Raw genomic sequence first — 27,232 nt, forward strand, 5'->3', positions numbered from 1 at the left:
CTGGAAAATAGGCCATGGCTTGTATAAACCCACTCCCACCACGCTGGAATCTCCCCAGGGAGCCCACTAATGGATTCACCAGTGCAAACGCGTGGGCTGGGAGGGCTACCTAGGGACAAAACATCAATATTGGGGCACTGACAAACAGCACACAGTTGGGGCAATGGCATCTGCTCTGACAAAGCAGGGATTTCACTCAGCAGCACAAAGGACTAAACCTTTTTCCCAGTGTGGCTGAGGTGAACCACCCCACCAGTACTCCTTCTATCCAAGGAATCACTTTTGAAAATCTTTGGCTTGTATACAAACAGCTTGGTCAATGAATGGACCTGAAAGTTTATCTCCCACCCATCAGATTAAAGTAGGGCTCCATATTCAAACACGGACCAAACACATATCACAGGCTTTAAAGGGGAGTTTTATAAAGGGGTACTCAAGTTTAGACTGAAGAGAAATAGAACCAGAGACGGAAGGACAAGACAAAGGAGAAATAGAGAGCCATCACTGCTTGAAACTTGCCAGCATAAAGCAAAAGGTCTGACTTTTGGTGTTCAGCCCTATCCCCTCCTGGAAGGAAAGAAAGGGAGTTTTCCCTGACTACTGCTTGGCCAGAGGAGGCAGACACAGATCAGACATACAGCCCTGACACAGCACTTGCACATGAGCTGAAGCCAAGAGGAAAGTGAAGATGACCTAAAAGTGCTGATTATCAAATAATAAATGGCAAACTAAGATATGCAGGTGGCTGCATTTGTGCTCATTAAGCACGATCTGTGAGCATGTGGATCAATTATATTCAAAAGAAACAGACCATGTGAATCCTTAGTTAGTACAGAAATGGGTGTACAGGGATGCAGGGAAAACCCACAGATCTTGGAATGCTGACCATAGGAAAGCAAACAGTTCTGAAGGGACAGACATGAAGCAATTCCTGATGGGAACAAGGAGAGGAACAAATGAAGTAAAATTACAAATGGACTTGGAAAAGGCCTGAATGAAAATCAAAGCAGGCAGCAAAATAAGTCTCAATTCTCTATGTAAAGAGCAAACCTTTCAAAGATTTAAAAGATGTGCTCCAAAACCACAGCTTGGTCCCTTTGCTGTCCTGTCAGGAGGAGTTATAGCACTGGAGCAAGTCTGAACTGAGTAGTAACCAGAACTAGGAGTTGTCTGAGTGAAAGGGCAAGTGCCAGCACAAATCCAAAGAATTACACTCCTCCTGCATCCCCTGCTGCTGCGCCAAAGGAACTGGGATGATGGAGCACTGCCCACAGCAAAAACAAGGCAAGAAGAAAGCAGGAGGAGGGAAGGAGAGATGTTTGGCTCCTGACTGGGGAAGGGGGAGAAAAAACACTTAACTTTAACAATTGTTTAATCCTTCATGGTTTGTTTTTTCTCAATACCCAGAATCAGTGATCAGAAGGTTGTGTTAATTGTCAAGAACTTCAATCAAGTAAAAATTACCCAAGTTGAGGCTGTATTGCCTGTGACAGCATACACATAGTCAGAATTGAGGCAGGAACTCAGGCATTGAACCACAAGGGGAAAAGCACCCTAAGGAATCAATTGATGTTATCAAGTAATCTGCCTTGGAGATTAAAGAACACAGAGCAATAAAGTGTTGTAATGAAAAAAGCTTTTGAGTCAGAAATGGGAGGCATAGGAAAAAACACACATTAATGTCAGCACATAATTGCTCTATGTGGACAAAATCAGTTGCCTCTAAAGAGATTACTGCTAAATTCTGTGCTAGAGGATTCTTCTCCCATCAAGTGTGACTTTTACTGTAATCAAAAGGAGACAAATACAGAAAGTAAGTTCCAGAAACTGCAAAACAAGCAAAGGGTGAAGATCTTGTCCTGCTCCAGTTCTCTTTATATGTGCACACAGTGGCCACAGTCACCTCCTGAGATCTGCAAGTTGCAGGTGCATCCACTGCTGATCCAGCCTCTAACTCCAAAATCCACTGGAGGCTTCCCAGCAGAGCTTCTTCCATCCTAGAAAACTCTCCACCCTACCAAGATGAAGCTTTATCTCCTCAGTGCCACTTAAAGAGTATCAATTAATTAAAAGCGTGAAGGAAAGGAGGAGAGAAGGAGCAAAGACAGACACCTGGCTCTGTCACCTTAACACCAGCTTGTCTTTGCAGTCAATACACCGACCAAAATTGAGGGAATCAAAGAGAAAATTGAGAGAGCACCTCACTGCAAGATTGATTTGCAAGGACTACATCTTGCAAATCTGGGCACACAGATTGTTACCAGATTAGGGATACAGTGAAAACTGTAATTTTGGAACTTTACCTGATGTCTCAGTATCAGTGGAAACCATCTGAGCTCTAACCTCCATGCCCCCCTCCATGTGGGGATTGCTTGTGGCTTTATCAGTAATAGCCCAAATAATATCAAGTGCAAATATTGAAAACACTCCGGCAATAACATCCCAAAAAACCTGTCAATAATTCTGTGTTCAGTAAAAGGGTGGGTAATATAGAGATGAAAATTTGTCTCTGCTATTTGACACCAAGAACAACTGCAGAGGAGCAGCAAACAATTGCCAGCCATTGGAGCAATGTTTGTCTTGTGGTTATGGTGCTGGGTGATGCCATGTGATGTGTAATTAAGCAAATGAAGCTTGCTTTCAGAGAGCAACACTGAGCAGCTGCCCTGACCCCACCATGGCTGACAATGGTACCATCTGTTCACTGTCAACGTGTCTCCTGCATCCCTAGAAATGTTGTCTCCTAAAATAAAAGGTTTGTATCACAAGATAATCTTGATCCTGCCATTTCTCAACTTTCACATTCATTTACAGATTTTATATTCTTTTAATCTACTTTTCCTCAGGATAAGACATGCACCTATGGCCCTTGGGAGTGGTCAGAAGCATGGAGAGGTTATTTGTTCATGCTGAGAGCAGCACAGCCCAGCCTGGACGGAAGCAGGTTAAATGTTAACACCTCACTGTATCTCCAGAGCTCAAAATAAAGCAGTGCATTTTTCCAAATATTATTTGCTTGCCCTCAGCCTTACTGTAACTGCTCTTGATTTTGGATTGTTGCTGTGAAGAGGGGCTTGTTTGGTTTGTTTGTTTTAATGTGCTGTGATAATTAATAAATACCTCATAGCACACAAGCTGGAACCTTCTGCACCTTCTCTTACATATGCAATGCTGAGCTGTGATTAATCTCATTTACATTTTCTAAACAGCAACTGGAAACACTAAAGGTGGTGACAAGAGGGTGCTCCAGGGATGCACGAATGCTACACAAGAATATGTGCATGTGGAGATGCTGCTGACTTGCACATAAAAAAGTAAAAGGGAATTTAGTTTAAAAATCAGTTATACTGTGGGTCCATCTTGCACAGTAACTCTGGTCGGCCATTCACAGCATGCAGAATTCAAAGGACATGTTAATTGTGTATGACATCAGAAAAAATTCTGATATTAAACACAGTACTGAAGAGCAATACCACCAGTAGGCTGAGCCCCAGGCAGCTCCATCACCACCTCTCACTGAAAGACCATGAGCTTGTTGCAGAAAGCACAGGGCAAAGCAGAAAATCCCCATGAAGTGCAGTGGTAATTACTAATGTAATTATTTTCTGTTTATTCACAAGTATGGAAAAGTCCACCTTTAAGCTGAACTAAAGAAAAGCTGAGGCAGAGTGCAGCTAACGCAGAAATATTTATACACAACTGTTGTCACTAATTTATCTAAGATCTGAGTGTGGCTCTGATCAAGCAGGAAGTGGCTTTAGGCTGCTATTTAACTAACAGTGCTGCTCAAGCATTTAGGCCTGGACTAGCAATGGACCACTGCAGCCAGCAAGGCTCATCCCCAAAAATGCCATTGGGAGAACCCCAGTAACTCACAAACTCCTCCCACCTGGAGCATGCATACCCACAAAGGTAACACCACTTAAAAACAAAAGGTAAGATGTGCTTGTCTACACTGCATTTGCAAAGATAATTACTTGAAAACAATACAAAGGAAAGCAAAACAAATTCTTCCATTAGCTGGGGCCTTCCTATCTCCAACCTCAATCTTGTTTGCTGATACCGCCAAACTATTCATAAACCTCTTCTATCATTATTAACTTTCATTTAAATAATTATTGGGCAGAAGAAAAAAACCTGCTCAACCATGGCTCTCTAATCTGGTAATTAAATCCACCTGTAAGAGCTGAACAATGTGTGCCTCTGACTATTAATGCAGTCAGGTATTTTACTCTGGGTGGTGTAACATCAGCTGGAGAGACTGAGGGACACAGCTGGAAACTGAGCCATGTTTTGATAAGGAAAATCAACACAAGCTGCTCCACAGGCAGAGGTCCTGACTGAGGCAGATGTCCCATCCCAACAGGCTGTTAAACACAGGATGTATTTTATCTACTCTGCCCCTCTTGCAGCAGGTACAGTGTGTCTCAGCCAGGTATTTGCCTATCTTCAGCCAGCTGGAATTCCATCCTTTTGCATTCTGCCTCTCTGTGATCATCCACCCCAATTTGATATCTCTGTTGTGTGGTTACTCCTGCAGAGATAATTTTGGACTTTGTCCAAATGATGGCAAAATGTGCCCATTTAGATTACCTGAAGCTGATAACCTTTCTTATGGAAAGTTCCCATCTGGCAGAACTATTACAACTGCATTTTTCAGGGGTGTGGTTCTGCTGCAAATGACCCAATATTATACCCCATAAACAAAGATGCAAAACTTCTTCAAATCCTCCTGAACAAAAAATGATCTCTTATTCCAAATCACACACATAAATACCATAGTGGTTAAACGTGTCTTTGGGAAGCTGCCCAAAACTGGACACTGCCAATGCATTTTTCCTCCCCTGGAAAATGCAGGCACCTTATTCAATGATACAGCAGAGAGATCCATGAAATCACTACACAGATAATATGGAATTTGATGTCAAAATTTCCTGCCAAGGGACTCAATATATTGACAATATGCATTCCATAGTATGTGGGTCATTATGACAAAACATCATCCTATTATTTTTCTTTAATGATTCCTTATCATGCCTCAAATTCTATCAAAGCTTTATGTTTTATGAACACATAATACAAATGTATACTTATTTTTCATGTGCCTATATATATTATGTTATATATTGTTGTATTATATAATGTTGTGCTAGCTTTGAGTAAAACCATTTCCTAAGCTAGGATCTAATTCTGTGTTGCAACAGGAATGCTTGTCTGTGCTTTGGAACTGAAGATTGTTTTAAAACAAAAATGTTTTAGAATGGCTCCTCTTCAAATGAAAATGCAATGTGCACTCACAGTACTGCTGACATGGTTGATGATGAAAAAATAACTGCTTAATTCAATTCCTGTGCCTAGTAAGCAGCCCTGTCAGCACGATGAAGTTCTGAGGCACTTCTAAGAGGACTTTGTTATGAAATGCAACTCCAGAACTAGCAAATAAAAGAACAAACAGTAATGGGGAATAAACATCATTGGAACATAGGTAATCTCACAATGCTTTTTACCTCCATTGATCAATTCTGTATTTTGTGTAATACTGTTGCAATTAATTGTACTCTTTGTTATCATGCATTTTTCATTTTATATAAATGGAGCAGCAATCCAATTTGGCAGTTTAGCCCATAGAAAACAAATATATTGATCATTGCCACAATCAGGCATTTCTTCTTCAAAATTACCACATCTGTGCTGCTTCACACATGTTATCTGCCTCCAGAACTAGAGAGAGATTAGAGAGATGGCAAACAAACCATGTTTTAGGGAGGAAAGCTGTCTTAGAAGCCTACCAGAGTGATGAAAGGCCACCTGGTTGGCAGGATGGGGACCTGCGTCGATGGAGAGAACAGGGAGCAGCATCCGCATGTCCCAGAGCTTCAGCACGCCCGAGGAGTCACAGGAAGCAATGCTGTCCCCCTGCCAGGGATGGAAACAGAGTCAAGGCATTGCTGCTGTCCCCTGCCAGCAGCAAAGCCTCTGGCACAGGGCTGCCACACACAGCAACTGTAGCTAAACAAAGAAATGAATAAGCTATTCGATGTGAGGTTATCACAGCCTCTTATCGGCTCTGTTGGCTTGAATAGCAATGGAGATGATGAGACCAGTGCAGGAGAAACTGGAAGTACAAAGGAGAAAAAGTTCATCCTGAATTCTGACACCAGTGTCCACTAAGAACAGGCCTTGTGGTTCTTTGGTTCCCACACAGACAAAGGGCTGGCCTTTTAGCCCTGATTTTCACATTTTCCATGTGAAGAGTAAGATGAGGGCAGAACAGACACTCCTGTCTCTGCTGTGTATTCCACAGACAGGCTAAGGGACAACTCCCCATCCACTTCAGGGCTGCATTGGATGATCCTTCTGGGTCCCTTCCAGCTCAGAATATTCTGTGATTCTGTGAGAAACTCCCTCCTTTCAATGAGCCAGATGCATGCAGGGATTATACAAGGAAAGAGAGCAGGACCATGTGTCCCATGCCTCTGTTCAATATTAACTAAAACCAAACCAACCAACCAACCAAACAAAAACCCCAAACAAAAAACTCCAAACAAACAAAAACCACCCTATCCTGCCCTCAAAAAAACCAAAACAACCCACCCTCCCCACAAAAAAAAAAAAAACCAACCAAACCTCTACCCTCCAAAGAGTTTTTTGATTATGTAGCATATAAATAAATGCAAAAATCAAGAAGGCAGAGTAAAGGCTGCCAAACTATAACTTTGTTTAGCTAATTCCTCCCACTAGAACAGAAAGAGCTGCCCAGCTATCCATGCAGAAACATTTACTTTTCATTTGAATCTCCTAAATAAAGATTCAAATCCCTAAGGCAGCTCAGCTGGTGTGCACTCACACTTATCAATGTCTCTTACAATTCATGTAAATATAAGAATATATTAAACAATATTGTTTAAAAGGGGAATCATTATGGTATGGAAGTAAAAATCAGCTGAAACAGGGGTCAGATACTGCATCCACGATTTAAAAAAAAAATTTTTACATCTTCCACATAAATAGTACCTGCAATAAAATTTGTGGTGTTTCCTAGCAAATAGAGGATTTAAGATCTTAAAATATCCATCAGCTTCTCAACTAGAAACTAATGGCTTGCAAAACACTACCCTGGTGTAAGTATAATGAAATCTTTAGGTTCATTTGGAGGAGATCTATGTCAAAACTCCATTCTGGCTTGTTACAGGGACTAATGCAGACTGAACACCAAGCAACAAAGTAATCATTGCTTAGAGAATTCAGCAGTCAGGCTCTCAGCACCTGCTGTTTTGCAAAAAATAAATCAGTAACCACAACTATACCCCACCCAACGCAGTGCCATGAGCATCATGGCCTTTTGAACTGTCTCACCAGCTATGCCCACTGAATTCCCCTTCATTTCATCTGGATCCTTCCAGCAAATTCAGCTGTACAAAGGATGAGGGCAAGCAGGCTGGCTGGGAAACAAACAACAAAAAACTCCAAAATGCAACAACTACACTCCAAACTGTTGTATGGCTTGAACTGGATCTCAGGAAAGCAAATTCTTAATGTGGGGGAGAAAAACCCCCATCATTGTGGATATGAAGCTTGAAGAGTCATCAAACTCAGTCCCTTCCTCTTACAAGCAGTGTTTTCATACGTTTGCTGTGTTACAAGTGCTAAATTCCTCATCAGCTGCAATTCCCCATCCACCTGATGCTGCTGATCCAAAGCAGCCCATGAGTATAACAGGAGTGTAACAGTGCTTGTTCACATGCAACCTGTGTCCTTTAGGTTGAATAAAAGTGGGGTTTTGCAGCAAAACTCCCTTCTTGCTCCCTGATGCATTTCAATTACTGCGTTATCCACATCCCACTTGGACACTATTTTCTTGGACTATAAATAATTAGCCCTTCCTTCTCTCCTTCCCACCCTTCCCAATAGCATTGAGCCTGGATTAATTATGCATGTATCCACTGCTGATGTTTATAAAGCAACTCCTGCCAAACTCATCACCAGTTTTGGAATGATCTCACATTCAGAGGGGCTAGAGATGCACATCTCAGCTGATCAGAGGTGTTACACAGGAGTAACTACAGAGTGGGATGTCTCCTTTCCTTAGGTCATCACCCATCACTCCAGTAAAGGGAAGAGGAAATGATTATGTGTGTACAAAGATCCCTCCATTCCCCAGCATGAAGTTTTGACCTCTGGACCAGCTCTTCACACTTCACCAGCCTCTCATTTCCACCTTCTTCTGCAAAGATTATATCCATCTCTATCAATGGCCCACTTTGGAAATCACCAGTATCCTTTACACCCTCTATTTCATATCCTTTAATATGAATTTGACATAGATTGCATTTTACTCCTGATTTTTTTTTAACCAGAGAGACATTTTAACAAAAAATTACTTTGGGAGTGCGTGTGTGAGTGGTAGTCTTGGTTTGGTTTAGAAATGCGTGCCTTCCCACTTGTTTTGCATGTGTGCAATAAATGAGTTCAATAAATGCTGCTTAATTACAGCTTTGGTAGCTCAGCAGTTCTGACCCAAATCAATGGGCAGCCCACCTGGGTGAGACTACACATAATCCACTCAGGGTAGTTACAGGAGACACTCCAGTGGCTGCTCTGTGACTCCTCGTTGTGCCAGCCACAGTTGCACCCATGGATTTTCAATATGACATTTCTCCTGTAAGTAACAGCACTGAGAATGTGGCCCTGGAACAGATGTTATGCAAACATTGATCAGAGCCAGTCCCTGCTGCAAAGTGACTGAGAATGGAGAGCTGACTTTGACCTTCTCAGTGGCTCTGATGTGAGCATCGTTACTAGTGGCATAATTATGAGGAAAACACTCTAATTTATTTGTATTACAGGTTTTCCCTTCTAGTCATTAATTTTGCTACAGTAGCTGGCTTATCACAAGAGAAGAGCCATTCCCCCCTTTCTCAGAATGCTGCCATCCCATTCTCTGCCATGTTTACTTTGCTCCATTGCTACTACAGACCCCTTGGGGAAACAAAGCTCCTCTCTGGCAGGGATTTACAGTCCAGCTGTTTGTAGGTGCCAGATGCACTGCACTGCCCTCATTCATTCTGGGCTCACTTGCTCAGGGCCTGCTGTTAATAGGACTGAGGCTGTGGGTTCAGTCCCTGCAGGGGCTACTCACTGAAGAGCTGGATTCAGTGATCCTTGGGGGTCCCTTCCAACTCAGATTATTCTGTGATTCTGGGACCTGTGGCCACACCAGAAAGGATGAACCCCCTGATCCCTGAATAGCAACAGTGCTGGAGAAACCTCCCCTGGGATCATCCCACTGTGCTGTGTGCTGGGTGACCTAGACAAGATGCTATTCCTGCTCCAAAGGGTTCACACACTGCCTCAGTGGCAAAGATAACTAGTCCTTGCTGTCACAAGGCTGCAGACATTTTAACAATTTCCTCCCATAGGCCTGCTATAAACAACGTGTGTGTAAAATGTAACAGCCAGCAGTGTATTTGGCCTGATTTCTGTGATTAGACAGCACACCTCATCAGGAAACAGAAGCAAGAAAACAGACTTCTGGTGGCAACATATCAATGTACACAAACAGGTGTTTGATCAGCCTTGACACACTCTGCCCACAGACTTATTACTAAATGCATTAATTATCCCCGATCCCGAGGCAGCTGTTCACTGAGAACATCACATAATGATTTTGTTAGTGAGCTGGCTATTACACTTCAGCACTTCTTCACTCTATTCCACACCTTATCCAAATCAACTGAGCTGGAGATGGGGGATAACTTTTCAATAGGAAGAAATAAACCAGGACTGTAACCAAGCTGAAAAATTATTTGGAGTTATACACCATTCAAAGAAAAAGAAAAGGATAAGTCATATGTTAAATGAACTCATTTTCATCTGGCCATGGGCCATTTTCAGAAGCTTTTAAGGCAGAATCACTTTAAATTCTCCTGCGAGCTTTTGGCTTTTTCATCCCTGCTACAGTTATTATTTTAGTCATTCATGAAAGAACCCCCTGCCTTGCTCATGGTTTTCTTCTTGTTGTTTCTTGCCACACTAAAGTCTTTTTTATGATGTATTTTGGATGCTGTGTTTTACTGAACAGCATGGTAGACTATCAGGGCTTGACTGATTTCCTACATGTAAAAGGAGAAGACAATGAGCTCCAAGGAGAAGAGGTGCAAGAGCAGATTCCCCTTGTTCTGATTTCCATTCACACTACATTTGCTGCTGCTCAGCCCAGCTGCATTAGCTCCTTTAATCAGAGAGCATGTAGAATGATTCTGTAAAACTGGTCAGACTTGCTGCCTAGTCTATAGAATCAAGCTGGTACTGTTTCGTGTGTGCACGCTGGAGTAATTAAAGAATTTATACAAGGATTCAATTAGTTTGCATTCACACACTGGCTCTGTTCCAGGCTCTACTTAAAGGACTTTGCAAGTCCTTTAATTGCCTTCACAGTTACATCCTCCACTCTTTACCTTCCTGCCAACTCAATGAACATCTTTATATTCCAGAATACCTCCCATTAAAATGGACATGCTCAGCTCCATATACATCACAATCCCAATCTCAACTGACACCTGCAACAAACCAAATAATTGTTACATCAGGAATGAAAAGATTTATTTAGTTTTCATGAAGTTTTTAAAAAGCTATTTCCTTCTTCCCTTTTCTTAAAAAATGCATTTTTCCCTTCTGAATATTAATGATAAGCAATGGGACTAATCACCAGATACACTTTAGGTAAATATTCCCTGAAAACTGCTGTTTCACACCCCTGAGAAGGATAAAAATCTGCATAATTATGTCTCTTGCTTATAAACACACCTCTGGATTTATTGCTGAAAGATCAATAATACATGAAGCACATCAGCCTGCTTTATCTCATTTAGACTGCAGTGGCCTCCTCCCAGGAGCATCCTCTTTAAATTGGAGGCAGGTCAGTAGTTGTTCCATCACCTTTTGCCCATATTTTTAAAAAGGCAAAATAGCGGCTGAACAGCAACTCATTTCACTATGACAGGTCCACTGCTTTGCAGTCCTTTGTTTCCAGGACAGATGCAGCTGCATGAGCTGTGTTTTAAGGGACTCCTGCAATGACTTTGACATTTTCATCAACCCCAGTGGCAACAGATCTATGGTAGGTCCCTTCCCAGCCAGAGAGAAGCTTGATAATTACTGCCCCTTTCCATTACTCCTGGGGATCTCTTGAGCTTGGCCATGACAAAGGGCTGTTGAGTTCCTTACTGGTCCTGCCAGCCTTGTTCCCAGTCTCTGAACCCAGCAAAAGGAGTTTTGTTCTGTGTGCACAATCTGGTGGGAGCTCCTCACCATGAAGTGCCAGTAGGCAAGGTGGCCACATGAGGAACAGCTGCCTCAAAAGGAAAGGATCCAATAATCTGCATTTTTAAGGCTCCCTGTGGGTCACATCCTAAATCATTTAACTGTACTCTCATTTCATACACCTTCAAGGGAATGTTTTTAAGAGAAGGAGTCATTACCTCCCACATTTACAGCATGAGCACATCAGAACCTGAGGAGAGTTATTACCTTGTGGCAATGCATAAACTAAATACTCTCCATAAAAATAATGAGAAACACAGGCAAGGCACCAAGAGGCCTGTCCCTGTGCCACCCCATCCCACTGTGGAATAAGGGCAGAGGGATCCCAAGAGAATCCAGGCAGAGGTGGATGAATCTGCTGTAGTGGTTACAAGGAAAAAGATTTTAATGTCCAATTAATCCAAATGAATTATGTAAAATATGATAAAGATGGAAGAAAAAATGTAGATGCAGTCCATTATTAGTCTAATGACTAATCAATCACCACCCATTTTTGAAATATCATGCTTAAAACATCACAGTTTCAAATGAAAATAGCATCTTTTTAGAAAGCCATGGAATTACCTAGCCTGGCAAAAGTACAGAGCTACACTGATTACACTTTCAAAGTGTGGTGGTGCATTTTTAACAATTATGAGCATCCAGAGTGGGGGAAAGCAGTGATCAAGGGTTATTAACAGGCACTGCCAGGATTTTCCCATCTGCTTTTTTCCTATCTTTGACTTTCATAGTTTTGAGTTCTGCATTGTGATCAAAGTTGCAGAGCATCAATTATATTTCAAATCAACTGAAAACCCAGAGCTCATGAAACTGGGGTTTTCACTCCCAGTGGATTTTTTTTACAGCTTTGAATAGCCAGGAACTGGTGAGACACCAGCTCTTGTGGGGGTGAGGAGAATCCAAGGTATTGATGCAAACCAATAATCTCAAAGCTTCAGTGTTGGTTCCTACAGAAGAATCCTCCAACTTAGCAGCTGTCAATGTACAACTCCTGATTTTGCACTGAGTAGAACCAGTAGAAGCTGACTGAAGAAAGTAGCCATTGTTGCTTCCAGAGCATATGTGATGCCTCAGGTTTTGGCTTTTATATTTTTCAGATTCTGTGTTGCTTTAGTGAGTACTTCTGAGTTTCACAGTAGGGGATGGTGAGCTCTCTTCACATAGCTGGGAGACAAAACAATTCCTTCTCTAGCTGGGGACCAAGGACAACTGATGCAAACTTCAGAGCATAAACAATGGTGGACTGAAGAGAGAAAAACAAGCAGGATGGGACTTCATAACCTAAAGCTATAATTGGACAACAAACTCCAACATGCAAATGGACCAGAACTTATAAAAGTGAGAGACCCCGTGACCAGTGTCCATTTTGTGACCATTTTGGTCCATCTTGGGTGCAGCCCTGGCTGGGCTCTTGTGCTGCCCAAGGTGCATCCATTGAGGCCTTTTAATAAATCCCTGCTTTATTCTTTAGCTCTGTCTAGCCTCTATTCTAGGTCAGCCTCTCTAGGCATCATATGGAGACTCAGAACACTCCTTGTGTCCTCCAAAGGAGGAGCTCCACTAAAAGTAATCCATGGCAATGGCAGAACTTTGCTGCAGCAGAATTTCCAATTCTACTGATTTTCAAAAACAACCATGGATCACGGGTCTCTAGTTGTGTACATGCACTCTGCAGGCTTTTCCCTTGCTGTGTGAAACCTGGGGAATCTCTCCTCCCTTTGTCACATCAAGTAGCAGGAAGTGTCTGGTGGTGTGTTTGAGGAGCACAACACATGCTAGGATTGCAGAAACCCTTTGCATAAATTTACATAAGAAACCACTGCACTCCCTGCAGAGTTACTGCTCACAGTAGTTGACATTGCACTTGAAACAGTGCTGCAAAGGGAGCAACAGCTTTTGCAGGGAGGTTTAAAATAATCAGTTTTGTTTTTGCTTTTCTAACCATCAAAGAAGGGTCTGAATGCTGGGAGCTGTGCAGTGAGAGGAGATGAATGATAATTGCCATTACTGGCTCTTCTCTGCATTTTTGAGAGATACCATGACTAAAGTGAAGTTAGGTGCCATCATTACCTGATTAGCCACTCCTGAGAGCAACAAGCATAAAAATTCCTGAGCTACACCATGTTTGTGCACAAGGATTTTTTTGGCATTCAGTTCCAAATGTGAAAAACTGGGTACTATTCACTGTAGTAATGTTAAAACACAGATACAATACATATTTTATAAAATTCATAAATTAGAGGCAAGAGATCTATTGCTGAAATGCAAAATTGTTCATTTTAAAACGCAGAAGATCTAAGTCACTGAAAAAAATGAATGCCAGTAAAGTACATGTGATTTTTTTAAAGAGAAACCACCAAAGAACACATAAAATCATGGAATCCTTTAGATTGAAATAAATCTCTAAGATCATTGAGTCCAACATAATATTTGGCTCCTTATCTTGTCTTTGGGTATTTAGTAAGGGGAACTAAAAGCATAAAGAAAATTAGAAATGTATTCACACAAGCTTACCCAATTCTGAAGTCAAATAAATGTATGAATCTCTCTCACAGTTTACATGTATTTCAGGTGAAAGAATGATCAGTTCAACAAATCTCATCCCATTATTTTGAGAACAACTTCACAAAAAAACAGCTAAATATCTATGGTGGGGCTGACACTGCTGTGTCCCAGCTGTCCCTCAAACCCACTCTGTGATTCCCTGCCTCAGCTAGACAGGACAGAGAGAAACAGAACAAAAGTTTTGTTGGGTTGGATTAAAGACAGGGTGATATCACTCACCAAGCACTATTATAGACAAAACAGACTTGACTGGGGAAAGGAATAATTTAATTTATGTAGGAGACTGAAGGAATGGTTAACAGGCTCAAAACAACCAGGTGGGAAGTGGGGTGGAAACAGGATGAACTCTGTCTCTTTTTTTTCCTTCTTAAGACATACTGTAAACCTGACTGAAAAATTCCAGTCAATGCCTTCTTACCTGCCTTGGTGTGTCTGGGTAAGTTGAAGTTCCTGAAGTGCCTTACTCAGTCTGGATATTGTTTTACATTTTGCCAAGTACCTTATTCTACCTCAATGTTCTAAAGTTTGCAAGTCAAAGTTTGTTATTGAACCACCTGAGAATTTAGTTGTTTCTCCCATTCACTGCCCAGATTAAATCAAACCACCCTCTCCTGAGCCCACTGAGTGGGACAGGACATTCCATCCTCATGGACCTCACTGTCCCCATGGCCCTCAAAGCCCTCATGGTCCCCATTGCTCTAACAGCTCCCACAGCCTTCACTGCCCCCACAGACCCCACAGTCCCCAAAGCCCTCACGGTCCCCATTGCTCTAACAGCTCCCACAGCCCCCAAAGCCCTCATGGTCCCCATTGCTCTAACAGGCTCCCCACAGCCTTCACTGCCCCCACAGACCCCACAGTCCCCAAAGCCCTCATGGTCGCCATTGCTCAAACAGCCCCCACAGCTCTCATGGTCCCCCATTGCTTTAACAGCCCCCACAAGCCCTCACTGCCCCCACAGCCCTCACTGCCCCCACAGCCCTCATGGTCCTCATTGCTCTAACAGCCCCCCACAGCCTTCACTGCCCCCCCAGCCCTCACAGCCCCCACAGCCCTCATGGTCCCCATTGCTCTCACTGCCCTCACAGCCTTCACTGCCCCCACAGACCCCGCAGCCCCCAAAGCCCCCACAGTCTCCATTGCTCTCACTGCCCCCAGTGACCCCACAGCTCACACATGCCTTCACTCCCGCCCTTCCTGGTCCCCATTGCTCTAACAGCGCCCGCAGCCTCCATTGCCCCCACAGACCCCACAGCCTCCACAGCCCTCAAAGCCCTCACAGTCCCCAAAACTCTAATAGCCCCTTCAGCTTTCATGGCCCCCACAGACCCCACATGTCTCACAGCCCTCACAGCTCCCACACCCACGACAACCCTCAGAGCCCTCACAGAGCCCACAGCCCTCACAGCCCCCATGGCCCTCACTAACCTGAAAGTTCCACACACCCCACAGACCTCTGCAGGAGACCAGAGAAATGGCTGACTGGCTCAAAACCACCAGGATGGCCACTGCTCCTTCCCCCTGTCTTCTTGAGTCTTAGTCAACCTCTGGGTCACACTGAAATGGTGGTGGCTAACCTATGGCCTGTCCCAAATGGCAGCGACTGAGCCATGGCCTGCCCCAAAATGGCGGCCGCTGATCCAGAGCCTGCTGAGGGCTCTGACACGGCCATGTCTGAGCCATGGCCTGCCCTGAAATGGCGGCCGCTGATCCAGAGCCTGCTGAGGGCCCTGACGCAGCCATGACTGAGCCATGGCCATGACAGAAATGGTGCAGCTGATCCAGAGCCTGCTGAGAGCTGAGACATGGCCATGACTGAGCCACAGCCTGCCCTGAAATGGTGTAGCTCATTCAGAACCTTCTGAGGGCTCTGACATGGCTGTGACTGAGCCATGGCCTGCCCTGAAATGGTGCAGCTGATTCAGAACCTTCTGAGGGCTCTGACACAGCCATGACTGAGCCACGGCCTGCCCTGAAATGGCGGCCGCTGATCCAGAACCTGCTGAGGGCCCTGACGCAGCCATGACTGAGCCATGGCCATGACAGAAATGGTGCAGCTGATCCAGAGCCTGCTGAGAGCTGTGACATGGCCATGACTGAACCATGGCCTGCCCCAAAATGGCGGCCACTGATCCAGAGCCTGCTGAGGGCTCTGACACAGCCATGACTGAGCCACGGCCTGCCCTGAAATGGTGCTGTCTGCATGGCAAACCTTGCTCTGCAAACCCAACACAGCACCAAAACAATATGCATTCCTACCCCTGATGGACTTCAACTGTGCCTTCTCAATTATTTTCAGATTAAATCAATCTGATATTCAAGTACTTTCTAACAGTGATATTTATTCAACCACAGATTAATTGCATTTTCATAACAGAGAAGCTTTTCCAAAGTAGGTCCTACTTTCATGCTTGCATAAATTCCTTTTAAATCCATCTTGATATTCTGCAAAGCCACATCCTTTGCACCACAGATCCAGCACTGTTCTAGGCACCCTGCTTCCCTTTGGACATGATTTGAGAAGTGCTAAATGTATTCTTACCGAATACAAACCTCTGGTGTAAACTAATCCCGTTTTTCTACCTTACCTTTAGCTTAAGCCCTTTTGAAGACAGCTTTGCACAAACATTGCTGGAAGAGCTGTCCCTTGTCAATAACCAAAGCAAATCCAATAGCACCTATATCAAGAGGTGGCTCTGCCTCACAACTCCCAGTCCAGGCAGTGACAGCAACAGCAGAGCAGGTAGAACTTCCACAATTTGCCAAAAATGTGACTGTCACATGACGGAGTTACAGGGTAGAAGGTGGGGATGCTGTGCTGCCTTCTCATGTGTTTTAGAACATAATCTCCCATGAAATGCCACAAAGAGAGGCAGGTTGGACCATACGGCATATGGGAAGTTGAATTTTGAAGAATCCAGGTGGATCTTTGCATTCTGATTTGGTTTGCTTTGCAAAAAGATGGGTTTAAGAAACAGCTGGCAAAAAATGAATTATGCAGGGGTCTGGACCCATGGTGTACATCTGCCACAGGAAAGGCTGGCGTGCTGGGCCAGGAGATGCAATTTAGAAAAAATCCTTATTCCTTAGGATACACAAATTAATTCTTCTCCTCTAAGAAAGAAGGGCAAAGTTTTCCACAGTGCTTGTGGTTCTGCATGCTAAACAGTACTTGCTTCATGTACTGTATACACAGAGGGTCACATTCACTGCAGAACACAGAAACAAGCAAACAAAATCACATTAAAGGAGATAATCTCTGTTTCATTTAGTTAGCAGCAAACAGACATAACAGTATGTTTATATTTGTAAATATAAAGTCTGAAAACATAAAAGAAAATACTCTATAGTCAATTATTATCGGTTTCTGCTGAGGATCTTTCAAGGGCCAATCTGACCTAGAATATACAATTCTTTGAAGAATTTTTAAAAGTCTTTAAAGTCACTCAAACCCAAGTTATGTCAAAGCCATCTAAACATGATGCCACATTTTTTCTTCCCTGTACAGGGCTGTACAGAGCTGTCTGAATCCAAATGTCAGCGCATTACCCCAAATTTTTATAATGAAGTGTTGAGGCAAAGCTTCATCATGTACAAATATTTACACAAGAGCAAAATCTGATTAAAAGCTTCAATTAGAAAAGCTCAATATTTAAGTATTTCATTTACTGCTGGTTCAAAACAAATGAATGAGACAGCGTGATGGCAGACACCTGCCTTGCTTCCTATCCCACATTCCTCATCTACACAATCCTCATGTGGATTTCTTCCCAATATCCAGTCTAACCCTACTCTCTGTCAGTTTGAAGCCATTCTCCCTTGTCCTGTCACTCCAAGCCTTTGTCTCTCTCTATCTTTCCTGTAGGCTCTCTTCAGGCATTGAATTTCTTGTTGGGTACTGAATTAATTCCTTGATTGGTTTGAAGTACTGTCCTAGAGCCAGCCATGAAGAAGAGCAAAGAAGGTCTTCTAAAATCTAACCTTCCCCAGTTTGTTTGGGTGAATTTTACAAGATAGTTTGGGCTTTACAGTGAGTTCCTGCATGGTGACATCAAAGAGCACCAGAAGGGGTTGTAAAAACAGAACTAAAAAACCAACTCTGTGCTAAATCATAGAATCACAGAATATCCTGGCTTGGAAGGGACCCACAAGGCAAATCAAAGTCCAACCCCTGGCCTGCACAGGACAGCCCCAAATCCCACCCTGTGCCTGAGAGGATTGTCCAAACAAAAGGGGGATGCAAACCCTGAGCATGGAGGAGAGAGGTCCTGTGGCAGAATGAGCTCATCTCACATCTCATAATGCAAAAGCTTGAAACAAAAGAAGGCAGATTTCCTTGAGCTGTGGTTATTTTTAGAGTTAGTAAACTTGACAGGATTGAGTTTAGAATCTTCAAACAGGTTTATGTTTATTTATATATAATGTATTTATATATGTTAGAGAGACTAGAAAAAACAGGCAATGCCATGTTTTCAAAGGCAACTTGTGCCTTGATGAAGCAAGATGCAAGGCTAAGAGATTTTTAATGATTTTTTCCCCAGAAAAATTATAACTGGGATTTTGATCCAAAAACAACCCAGTGAGACAAAACAAGCAGAGAGTGGAGGAACTGCATTTTGTGTGATTCAGGAGTGCAGAAACAAACTCCAGCAGCAGCCAGTGCATTTACTGACACTGAAGGTTTGTTTCTCAGTGCCCATCAGCTGCTGCACGTGGCTTTTGTCTGCCCTTGGCTTATCGAGGTGTGTGACACCTATTACTGAGTTTTTCTTTGCAAATCATCTCTGATGAGAAACCTGAAATGGTGATGGGAAACTGAATGACACAAACAAGATGTGACATTTCAAAATCAGTCCTGGATTTGTGGGTTTTACTGTAGGGCCTTGGCTGTGAGACTGTCTCTTTTTTCAAGGACATAGGGATAGAGTAAGGGCAGCCACTCTCTTCCAACCAATGCATTATGAATTTCCTTGGTCTTTAACACTTAAATAAGTCCCTACAGTTTCCTCACAATAAGATCCAGAGGAATATTTTTACTTCTAGGCTATCTGCTAGACATATTTATCAATACTTCTACATTGAGTATCAGAGCTGGAGAGCAAAAATATTCAAACTGATCAAAAGAAAGATGAATATTCTATTCTAGTCTAGTCTAGTCTAGTCTAGTCTATTCTATTCCATTCCATTCCAAATTTTTCTACCCCATTCTACTCAAGTGGCCTCAGAACATGTCTGGTCTGCACAAAATGTGTAAAGCAGGCCCAGTGCTAACTGCAGGCTCTGTGGGTAACACAGAGAGGATGGCCAAAGGAAGGGAGCACTCCAGCAAACTTACTTCCAAAATTAGGGAATAACATGACTATGTCAGAGAATGGATGTAGAAGTGAATTCCAGAAGAATTTTCTGGAGTGACTCCCTAATATCAGAAAGAGCTGCTTGCCATCAAATGAAATGGGGGTATTTTGACACAGATTTTGTTCCTTGCAGAGGAACAGAAAGAAATTACAGAGAAATGGAATAGATTTGTTTTCACTTCTAAGAGTGTTTGATAGCCTGAAAATGGTTAACTAATGATAATAAAAATCTGTACTTAAAATGTAATTCAGTTCTGTAATTATATTTCTTATGCATGGAGACAGAAATAAACTAGAGGAAGAACCTATTAGCCCTTTTGCATGTATAATTGAACATGTTTGATATTACTGGGTAACCTTTGTAAGCAACTGGCTTTGAGTTTATGCAAAGAGGTGAACACTTTGAATACATAAATAACAATAGGACCAGAGAGGTTTTTGATTTTGTATTCTGTTCTTTTCTTGTTTGTGTCTGTTAGATGCAGTCAGACATCCCTGGCTTTATCTGGCTATCCATAGAAACATCTGAGAGATCTGACTTTTGCATCATTTGGGTGCAGTAATGAATAAGAACTGACATCAAATATCAATATTATTGGCCCAGCTAAATGGTAGCTGACATCCAACTGGACTGCTGAGGAGGTAAACAAAATTGAAATTTTTTTTTTTGTTTAAAAACTGTCTGACATTATTTGCCCTTCAGTAAATCAATGGAGGAATGACCAAAATGCTGTTTGCATTTTGGCCTGGGGAGGTAAAATTGAACAGTTATTCTCAAGCATATTTTTTATACTCTTTTAGGTTTTCCTAATATTACCTGTAATTCTAAAAATACTTTTTTTTTGTTTTAGGGAAACTTGGTAACCACTGTAATGATTCCTAAACCTGCAGATACAACACAAACACAGCATGGCATACTTCTATTTGGGCACAAACACATATATACACACACATGAGTGAGCAAACCTTGTTCTACTTTAAATTCATGACTCAACCAAGCATCTATAGTCTTTATACTTCATTAGGAGAGGTGATTTACCATTGTAAAGAAGGAACAGAGCTTACCTGAAATGCTGCTTGGGTCATATCCTAGTGCAAAGTAAATATCTGAAACATTTTTCTCTACAAAGTTACTGTGTTCTGGAAACATGGGACTAAAAGGGATGGTAACAGTAACTTTTAGGAGGAAAGGTACATTTTTCTATGTCCTCAATTCAAAAGCAGCTGTGTGAATTTTGCTCAAAAGTTCCACAGACAGAGAATCAACTTGGACAAGTGCAGGATTTAAATGCTGCTGGAAGTGTTAAGTGCTGACATATCCACAAGAGCAGAGGTTTGTGCAGGGCATGGAGACTCCTGTGTCCCAGCAAGGCAGGACCCAACAAATGGGCGCATTCCAGGTGCCAAGCTGGCAGTTCTGTTCCATAGAGAACAGGCTAATTAGGGAATCTCAACACTAATAAGAGTTCTGGCTGCAAACCTTGCCCACTTAACCAAAAAACTATTAACTGCAGTTTCAGAAGCATCGTGTAGTAAATAACTCTGATTTAATCAGTTTCACAGAGCTTAATGAGGATTTATTTAATTTGTATAAATGCATTATTCTCTTTTATCTTGTTCTTCACACAATACTCTTCCCCTTAATATTTGGACATACTGCCTGAATGCCATCCTGATCTAACTAGAAAATTATTCTTTGTTCTTGTGCAATTAGAATTTCATAATTTTTTTAACTTCTTTTGGCATCAAGCACACTGAGACAGGATTACCACAAGTCCACTGGAGTGATGTAGGAGCCCACTCAAGCTGACCTATGTCCAAGCAGAAAAAGGAGTGAATCCCTTGGGATCTCTCTCCATTACAGCTCTGCACCCACAGAGTGTGACCATACAGGCAACACTTCTGGCAAAGCATGGGATGTGCAGACCCATGACATTGGGGTATAAGAAAATATAACAACAACAACAACAAAAATATAAGTAGGGTTTTTTCAGCAATCAGCCTTTGTTTTGTCATTTTAGACTTCCTGGGCCAGGTACAAGCATTATATTGGACATTCTGAAAGTAACGCTGGACTTTGTCCAAATAGTCAATGATCAATGTCCAAAATATTTTCTATGAAAGTATTGTTCAAAATATGACTGTTTCTACAAAAACATTTTTCCTCATAAAATATGCATTTTAAAAAAAATAACACTCAAAACACCTTAATCAGTTTGCTTAGGGTGGGGTATTTGAATTTTTTGACAAGCAAGCCCTAGAGGGTAAGAAAATAGTTGTCAAATGCTGCATTTGGCTGCAATATAGCACTTGCTTTGCTAGCCAGCTGTGAGGCAACTGTTACTTGTTCAACTCAGGGCCACTACTTAATTTTTCAGTAGCAGAATTAACGTTTACAATTGCAATCACAGCTTCTGGAGTTATATTCCTCACTCTGACCAGCGCTGCACCAAGTATTTCCATTTTTACTAATTCAATCACTGAGAATGTCAACCATTGATTTCAGTCTAGAGGTAATGCCAACTGTAATATTACTTACCATAACTCCATGCTTATCTGAAAGGTTATCAACACGTGGTCTTTCAGCTTCCTGTTAATCATTGTAGGTCTCATGAGGCCCTTTGTGAATTAACACCCACATTAAGGACAGTGCTGTGGGATCTCTACAGGATTTCCCCCAAGATGCTTGCTCCTGTCTTGTAGGATGTGTCTATTCTATTTGCCATCTGTTAGAGGTGGAGCAGTTCTCTTAATTGGGCAGTTTTCTTTATCTCTTTCTTTATCTCTCAGCCAACCCTCCCTCCAGGCGATCTCTTCTGTTCATGGCCAGTGAGTGTCCCTGCATGGCTGATAAAATTCCGTCATCCCATGGGGAGATGCTCTGCCCAGGGGAGGAGCCAAGCATTCCTGCCTGGATACAAGCTGACATTTGGGATATCAGAGCAGCCTTTGCTCACTGCATTCCCAGAGGAGCAGCTTTCTCCTCCCCTGCATTCCCAGAGGAGCAGCTTTCTCCTCCCCTGCATTCCCGGAGGGAGCCCAGGCCCATCTCCAGCACCCCTGGAGCTTCAGAGGAAAACTCCCCCCTTGTGCAGGATCCCTGCTCCAGCAGAACCACAGCTGGCACTGCAGGAGGGCTGAGCCACCATGGCATGGGACTGTGCCACCTCCCTGACACACAGGGGGCCAGCTCCTGCTCTGACTCTGGCAGTGCTGTTTTGTGTTATTGCATTGTTTATTTTATTTTTATTTTCTTCCCTAATAAAGAACTGTTATTCCTACTCCCTTATCTTTGCCTGAGAGCCTCTTAATTTCAAAATCATAATAATTTGGAGGGAAGGGGTTTACATTCTCTAATTCAGGGGAGGCTCCTGCCTTCCTTAGCAGACATCTGTCTTTTCAAACTGAGACATCCTGTTAAACACTCTCTGTTCCCCACCTCTCAGTGTCTCAGGGCACTGAGAGGCAGGTTGTGCCTGTCAAATACAGATAGATGCACACAGCCAAGAAAGAATTAAGATGCCTTGGGAATTCCTATTCCCCTCCCTGACATTAGTTTATCCCACACCTTCTGCTGTGCCAGCCCCTGGGGTTTGCCCTACAAACACACAGGGCTGGCAGAGCAGTTGGCAAAGCAGCAGCTGATACTGAGCAAGAGGAGAATATTCAGGATCTCCAGCAGGAAAAATTAGTACCTTGCCCTGCCTGTAATGAAGGTGCCAGTGGGAGCACAGGAAGCAGGAACACCACAAAGTTATTTTTCAGGAAAGATAGTCTCTGAGAGAAAAGGCTGCTCATGGCAGCAGATACCAGCACATGCCTCAGCACTTCCACATCAGCTTTAAAGAGCAGTGTGGCCAGGAGAGCTGCAGGAATCATACATCACAAATGTTTGGGTCAGTTCAGAATATTTCATATGGCCTCTTAGAGCCATTCAGGAGAAACTCCTCCCGTTCCAAAGTTATCAGTCATTCAGACAGCAGTCTGCCACCAATCCCAGTCAAAAAGGTTCCTTTCAGACAACAACTATAAATTAACCAGCAAGGGGAAAAGGCCCAAAAAAAAAAATTTAAATAAAGTAATCAATGATCCCAAGAGAGGGGAATGGCTTAGACATCATGCACTGATCCTAGGAAGAAGGAGGGAGCAGCAAGGAGGGGGCAGCTCTATTCTAACAGGCACTAGGGCTCTGCTCTGGCTGGCAGGTGGGGCCACTCTGAGCCACCACTGACTCTGAATCCAGCCACAGAGGTCTCTGTGTCACCAAGAAGCAGGACAGTGTGGGCCAGAGCAAGGAACATGATGGTTAAAGGGAAGAAAAAAGGAAATTTGCATGCAGAACTTACCTTCCTGTTGAATGTAGCGTGATTACAGGGATGCACGTGACCCTGGAATGTGTAAACACGGAGACCCTAGGAAAGAAACAAACATTTAAATCAGTTACTGCAATGTAAGTTATTCTACAGCCTTGGTGTAAACAGAAGGACCTTGATTTTATGGCTGTGTGAAAATGAAGACACACTGTGTGATACAAAGCCAGCTCCTGGTTGTTGGAACAGGAACACGTTTTGCACCATTACTAAGGATGTATCTCCTCACTTCCCATGGCAGCCAGCAGCAAAGGTGCATTCAAATATCCCCAGGTAAAGCCATGCCCTGGCTGCAGGGCTGCAGTTAGAAGGTGGAATTGCTCCTTCTAAAACACTCAAGCCCTGAGTCACTACATGCCTCTTGATATTCCACACACACCAACTAAGGCTTCCTTAAGGAATCACAGGCATGAAATCAAAATTAATTATCTTTTGCCATCTCCCACATTAGGCCATAGGTGACCTACATAGTGCAGTAACATATGTCAGATGTCATCACTGATATCTGGCTTGTTCTCCCAGTACAGGAGCCATCCAACCACAATATCTCCTGCTAAAAACCCTGAAATCTTCACGATGGCAAGACAGAGGTATTGAGATGTCCTTCTCTGTTTTCATAGAAACCACTGGCTTCATGGGTTAAAAAATACTTCCTGTTAAAAGTGAAGCCCAGGTTGGAGCAATGCAATCATATGCTGAAGAACAGATTTTCCCTCTAAGAAAAGCATTTTATTAACCTGCAATTGAAAGACAGTTTGTTGCATTTTTCTTCAAAAAACCCAAACACAAGATCTGAAACTCCACTACTCATCCTGGTCTTGAATAAATCTCACAGGAGCAGGGGTAACATAGGTTAATCATATGTCTGTCATGCTTTTGGAGTTTATATCATCAGCTTAATCCCATTTTATTTCCCTGATTAAAAAAAAATAAAAATCAATCCTACTCTGACATAAGAAATTTGAATTCTCTTTTTCAATGATAAAACCTCCTACATTTTATCATCAGCATGTCTAGCAGCATATTCTCACTTTGCGACAAGCCCTTTCAGAAAGCAGTTAATGAGCTTTGACCACAAAGTAATTCTGGAGGGACACTCCCCAATAATGCTCTGTGGTTCATATTATATCTCTGAACCACTTAGGAGAACTCAGCCCAACCAAGCAGCAGTTGAAGGGGATTACACTGTTGTTGTAAATATCTCAGGGGTTAAGAGCAAAGAGGGGAAGGAGCTATTGAGGCTGAAGAGCACTGTTGATGCAGGAACATATGGGGATTCATTATCTGCAGAAAAATTCCAGTGGAAAATTAGAAGACAGTTCTTGAACAGAGAGATACAAAAACTTACTCCACTCCAAGTAGAGGGGATAAAAAAAATCTCATTACTATAAGAAGCTGCTTGAAAAGCCTGGAAATAAATGACCTTTTCCTGTATGTGATCTTTTGCCTGGACTTGGAGACCAAGGAGGCTCTTTCCAGTCTTGCTCATATGGCATTAGAATACAAATCTCTCATAAAGCCCAGCATTTAATGCTGCACAGAACTCCTTTTGTTTAAAAAAATGTCACCCAAAGGAGGGAGCATGCTACTTTGGCAAGTGCCATTTTGTATCTCATTGTATTTTTCATTTACCTCTCTGTGTTCAAATAGTTTCTGTCCAAGGCCACATGGCTATTGTGATCATACTAGGAAATTGGTATCCCCATAAAAGGATAGCAAGGCAACAAGAGAAAAAGGCTCTGAACTATTAAAAGCTCTGCATTTAAAGAGCACACCATCCACCTTGAGCATAAAAAGGTTACCAGAGCACAGTTCTTGAGTCCTCCATGGTTTTCAACAGAGTTACAAGGGGAAAGAGTGCTAAAAAACCCACTCCAAAACCCCTGCATATTTATAAGTTAAATATTAGATATAGGCTGGATATCAGGAAGAGATTCTTCCCCCAGAGGATGTGGGGCACTGAACAGGCCCCCCAGGGAATGGACACAGCCCCACGGTTGCCAGACAGGGTGGGATTGTTGAGGTGTCTGTGCAGGACCAGGAGATGGATTGATGATCCCAGCGGATCCCTTCCAGCCCAGCAGATTCTATGATTCTGTGATTTCTAAGTAATAAAACATGAACCAATAAATGCTGATACAAGGAAAATTTTAATAATTACAAATTCACTGCTGGAATAGAAATGCGATTACACAAAATTCCCTAAGACTGACAGGCAACTTAATTTGATAAAGTTAAAAGGATAGGAGACAAAGATAACCAAACATCAGCAGTCTAGTGAGAAAAAATGTCAAGGACATGAGATGTACCTTGTGGCCCAGCGGCACTATCGATTGCACCCAGCCCATGGTAACAAACCAAGTGTTGGTGCATGTTTTGCATGTAAAAAGTAGCCCTTGTAAAATAACTGCTATTGCTCAGCAGGGTGTAGTATTTACCCTCAGACACTCTCAAATACCAATACACACACAGCAACCTTTCCACAAACACAGAAAAAGCATGCTGTCACAAACCAGTTGGAAAAAAGAAAACCACACGGATGCTGCACAAAATGGATGTGAACTTTCAGCTTTCCCTCCTTAAGTCAATTCAGTACAAGCCCTCTGAAAAGGATTTTAATAAAAGTAATAATAATGATAATAAAAGTGAGACAAAGGCAATGGTTCTGCAAAGTGTTTCTCAATACTATCAAAACTTAATTTCCAAAGTGCCACTTTATTTTTATTCAGTGCACAGCTCAGGTTTTCTTTACCAACACTGGGAAATCTGAGTTTTGCAAACATAAAAACAAATCTGGAAAGCTACTACTTGGCTGTAATACCAAATAGTAATAGATATTCTGTGGACCAGAATTCAAGTTAGCACTGAGCTTTCAGCAGCAAGAGCTCAGCAGCAGGTTAATGAAATCCCTTTTGCACATGCATTCTACTTTTCAGGCTTTAATTATAAAATAAACCACTATAGCACCACCAGTGCTTCATGCAGTGTGGAACTGAACAGGGTTCAGTTGCAACCTGGGTGCATCTGCCATTTCAATGAGTTTCTTTAAGGCTCAAGTTGAGCAAGAACAAACATTTGGGACTTCACAAGGAAAAGAGCAGGGAAAAAGAAGGAGATTGACATTAGGACAGTTCTTAGTTAGGGGAAAATTACGGTCCTTTGCTGTAGCCTGAAGGTCTCACGGATCATCACCCCCTACAGAAGGAACAATCACAAACTGAGAGCAGGAACAGCAACAAAACAGCAGAGCAGAACTCTGAAACTGGAAAAACTCCCATTTTCCCCACCTTTAACCCATGGGGTCTAGCCAGTCTCATTGCATTGGACATGCCAGCAGTATAAACCATGGAAAACACATTATTATTGTCAACTGAGTCTTGACTGAAATATTAATGGAGGAAGTGTGAGTTCCATTCCCTCCTTGAGCTATTGTCAATTACATTAATAACCATCCAGTCTTCCTCTGCAGGAAATACATTAACAACAGCATCATTCAAAGAAAAAAAATATGAAGTGCTCTCCATTGTTGAGATTTTGGAGGTTTTTACTTATTATTCCCACATGCACACACACATATAATTTTCCAGTCTGAAATCCAGAAATTAACATTAGAATCAGTGG

The 27,232-nt window shown here is 42.5% G+C and overlaps 1 protein-coding gene across 1 annotated transcript in view; it reads right to left on the reverse strand.

Annotated features, from left to right (window-relative positions):
• The window catches only part of SPAG16 (sperm associated antigen 16), a 371,498-nt gene that overhangs the window by 97,543 nt on the left and 246,723 nt on the right, over window positions 1-27,232 (reverse strand). Inside the window, exons 14-15 of the mRNA XM_054278128.1 lie at window positions 23,588-23,653; window positions 5,790-5,916 (exon numbers count right to left, since the gene is read on the reverse strand). Of these exons, the coding sequence (XP_054134103.1) occupies window positions 5,790-5,916; window positions 23,588-23,653 (193 nt within the window). The remainder of the gene's footprint in view (window positions 1-5,789; window positions 5,917-23,587; window positions 23,654-27,232) is intronic.

This window comes from Melozone crissalis, unplaced genomic scaffold (assembly GCF_028551555.1).
Source record: "Melozone crissalis strain CALT ecotype California unplaced genomic scaffold, PUWL_Pcris_2 ptg000023l_1, whole genome shotgun sequence".
Classification (NCBI taxonomy): domain Eukaryota; kingdom Metazoa; phylum Chordata; class Aves; order Passeriformes; family Passerellidae; genus Melozone; species Melozone crissalis.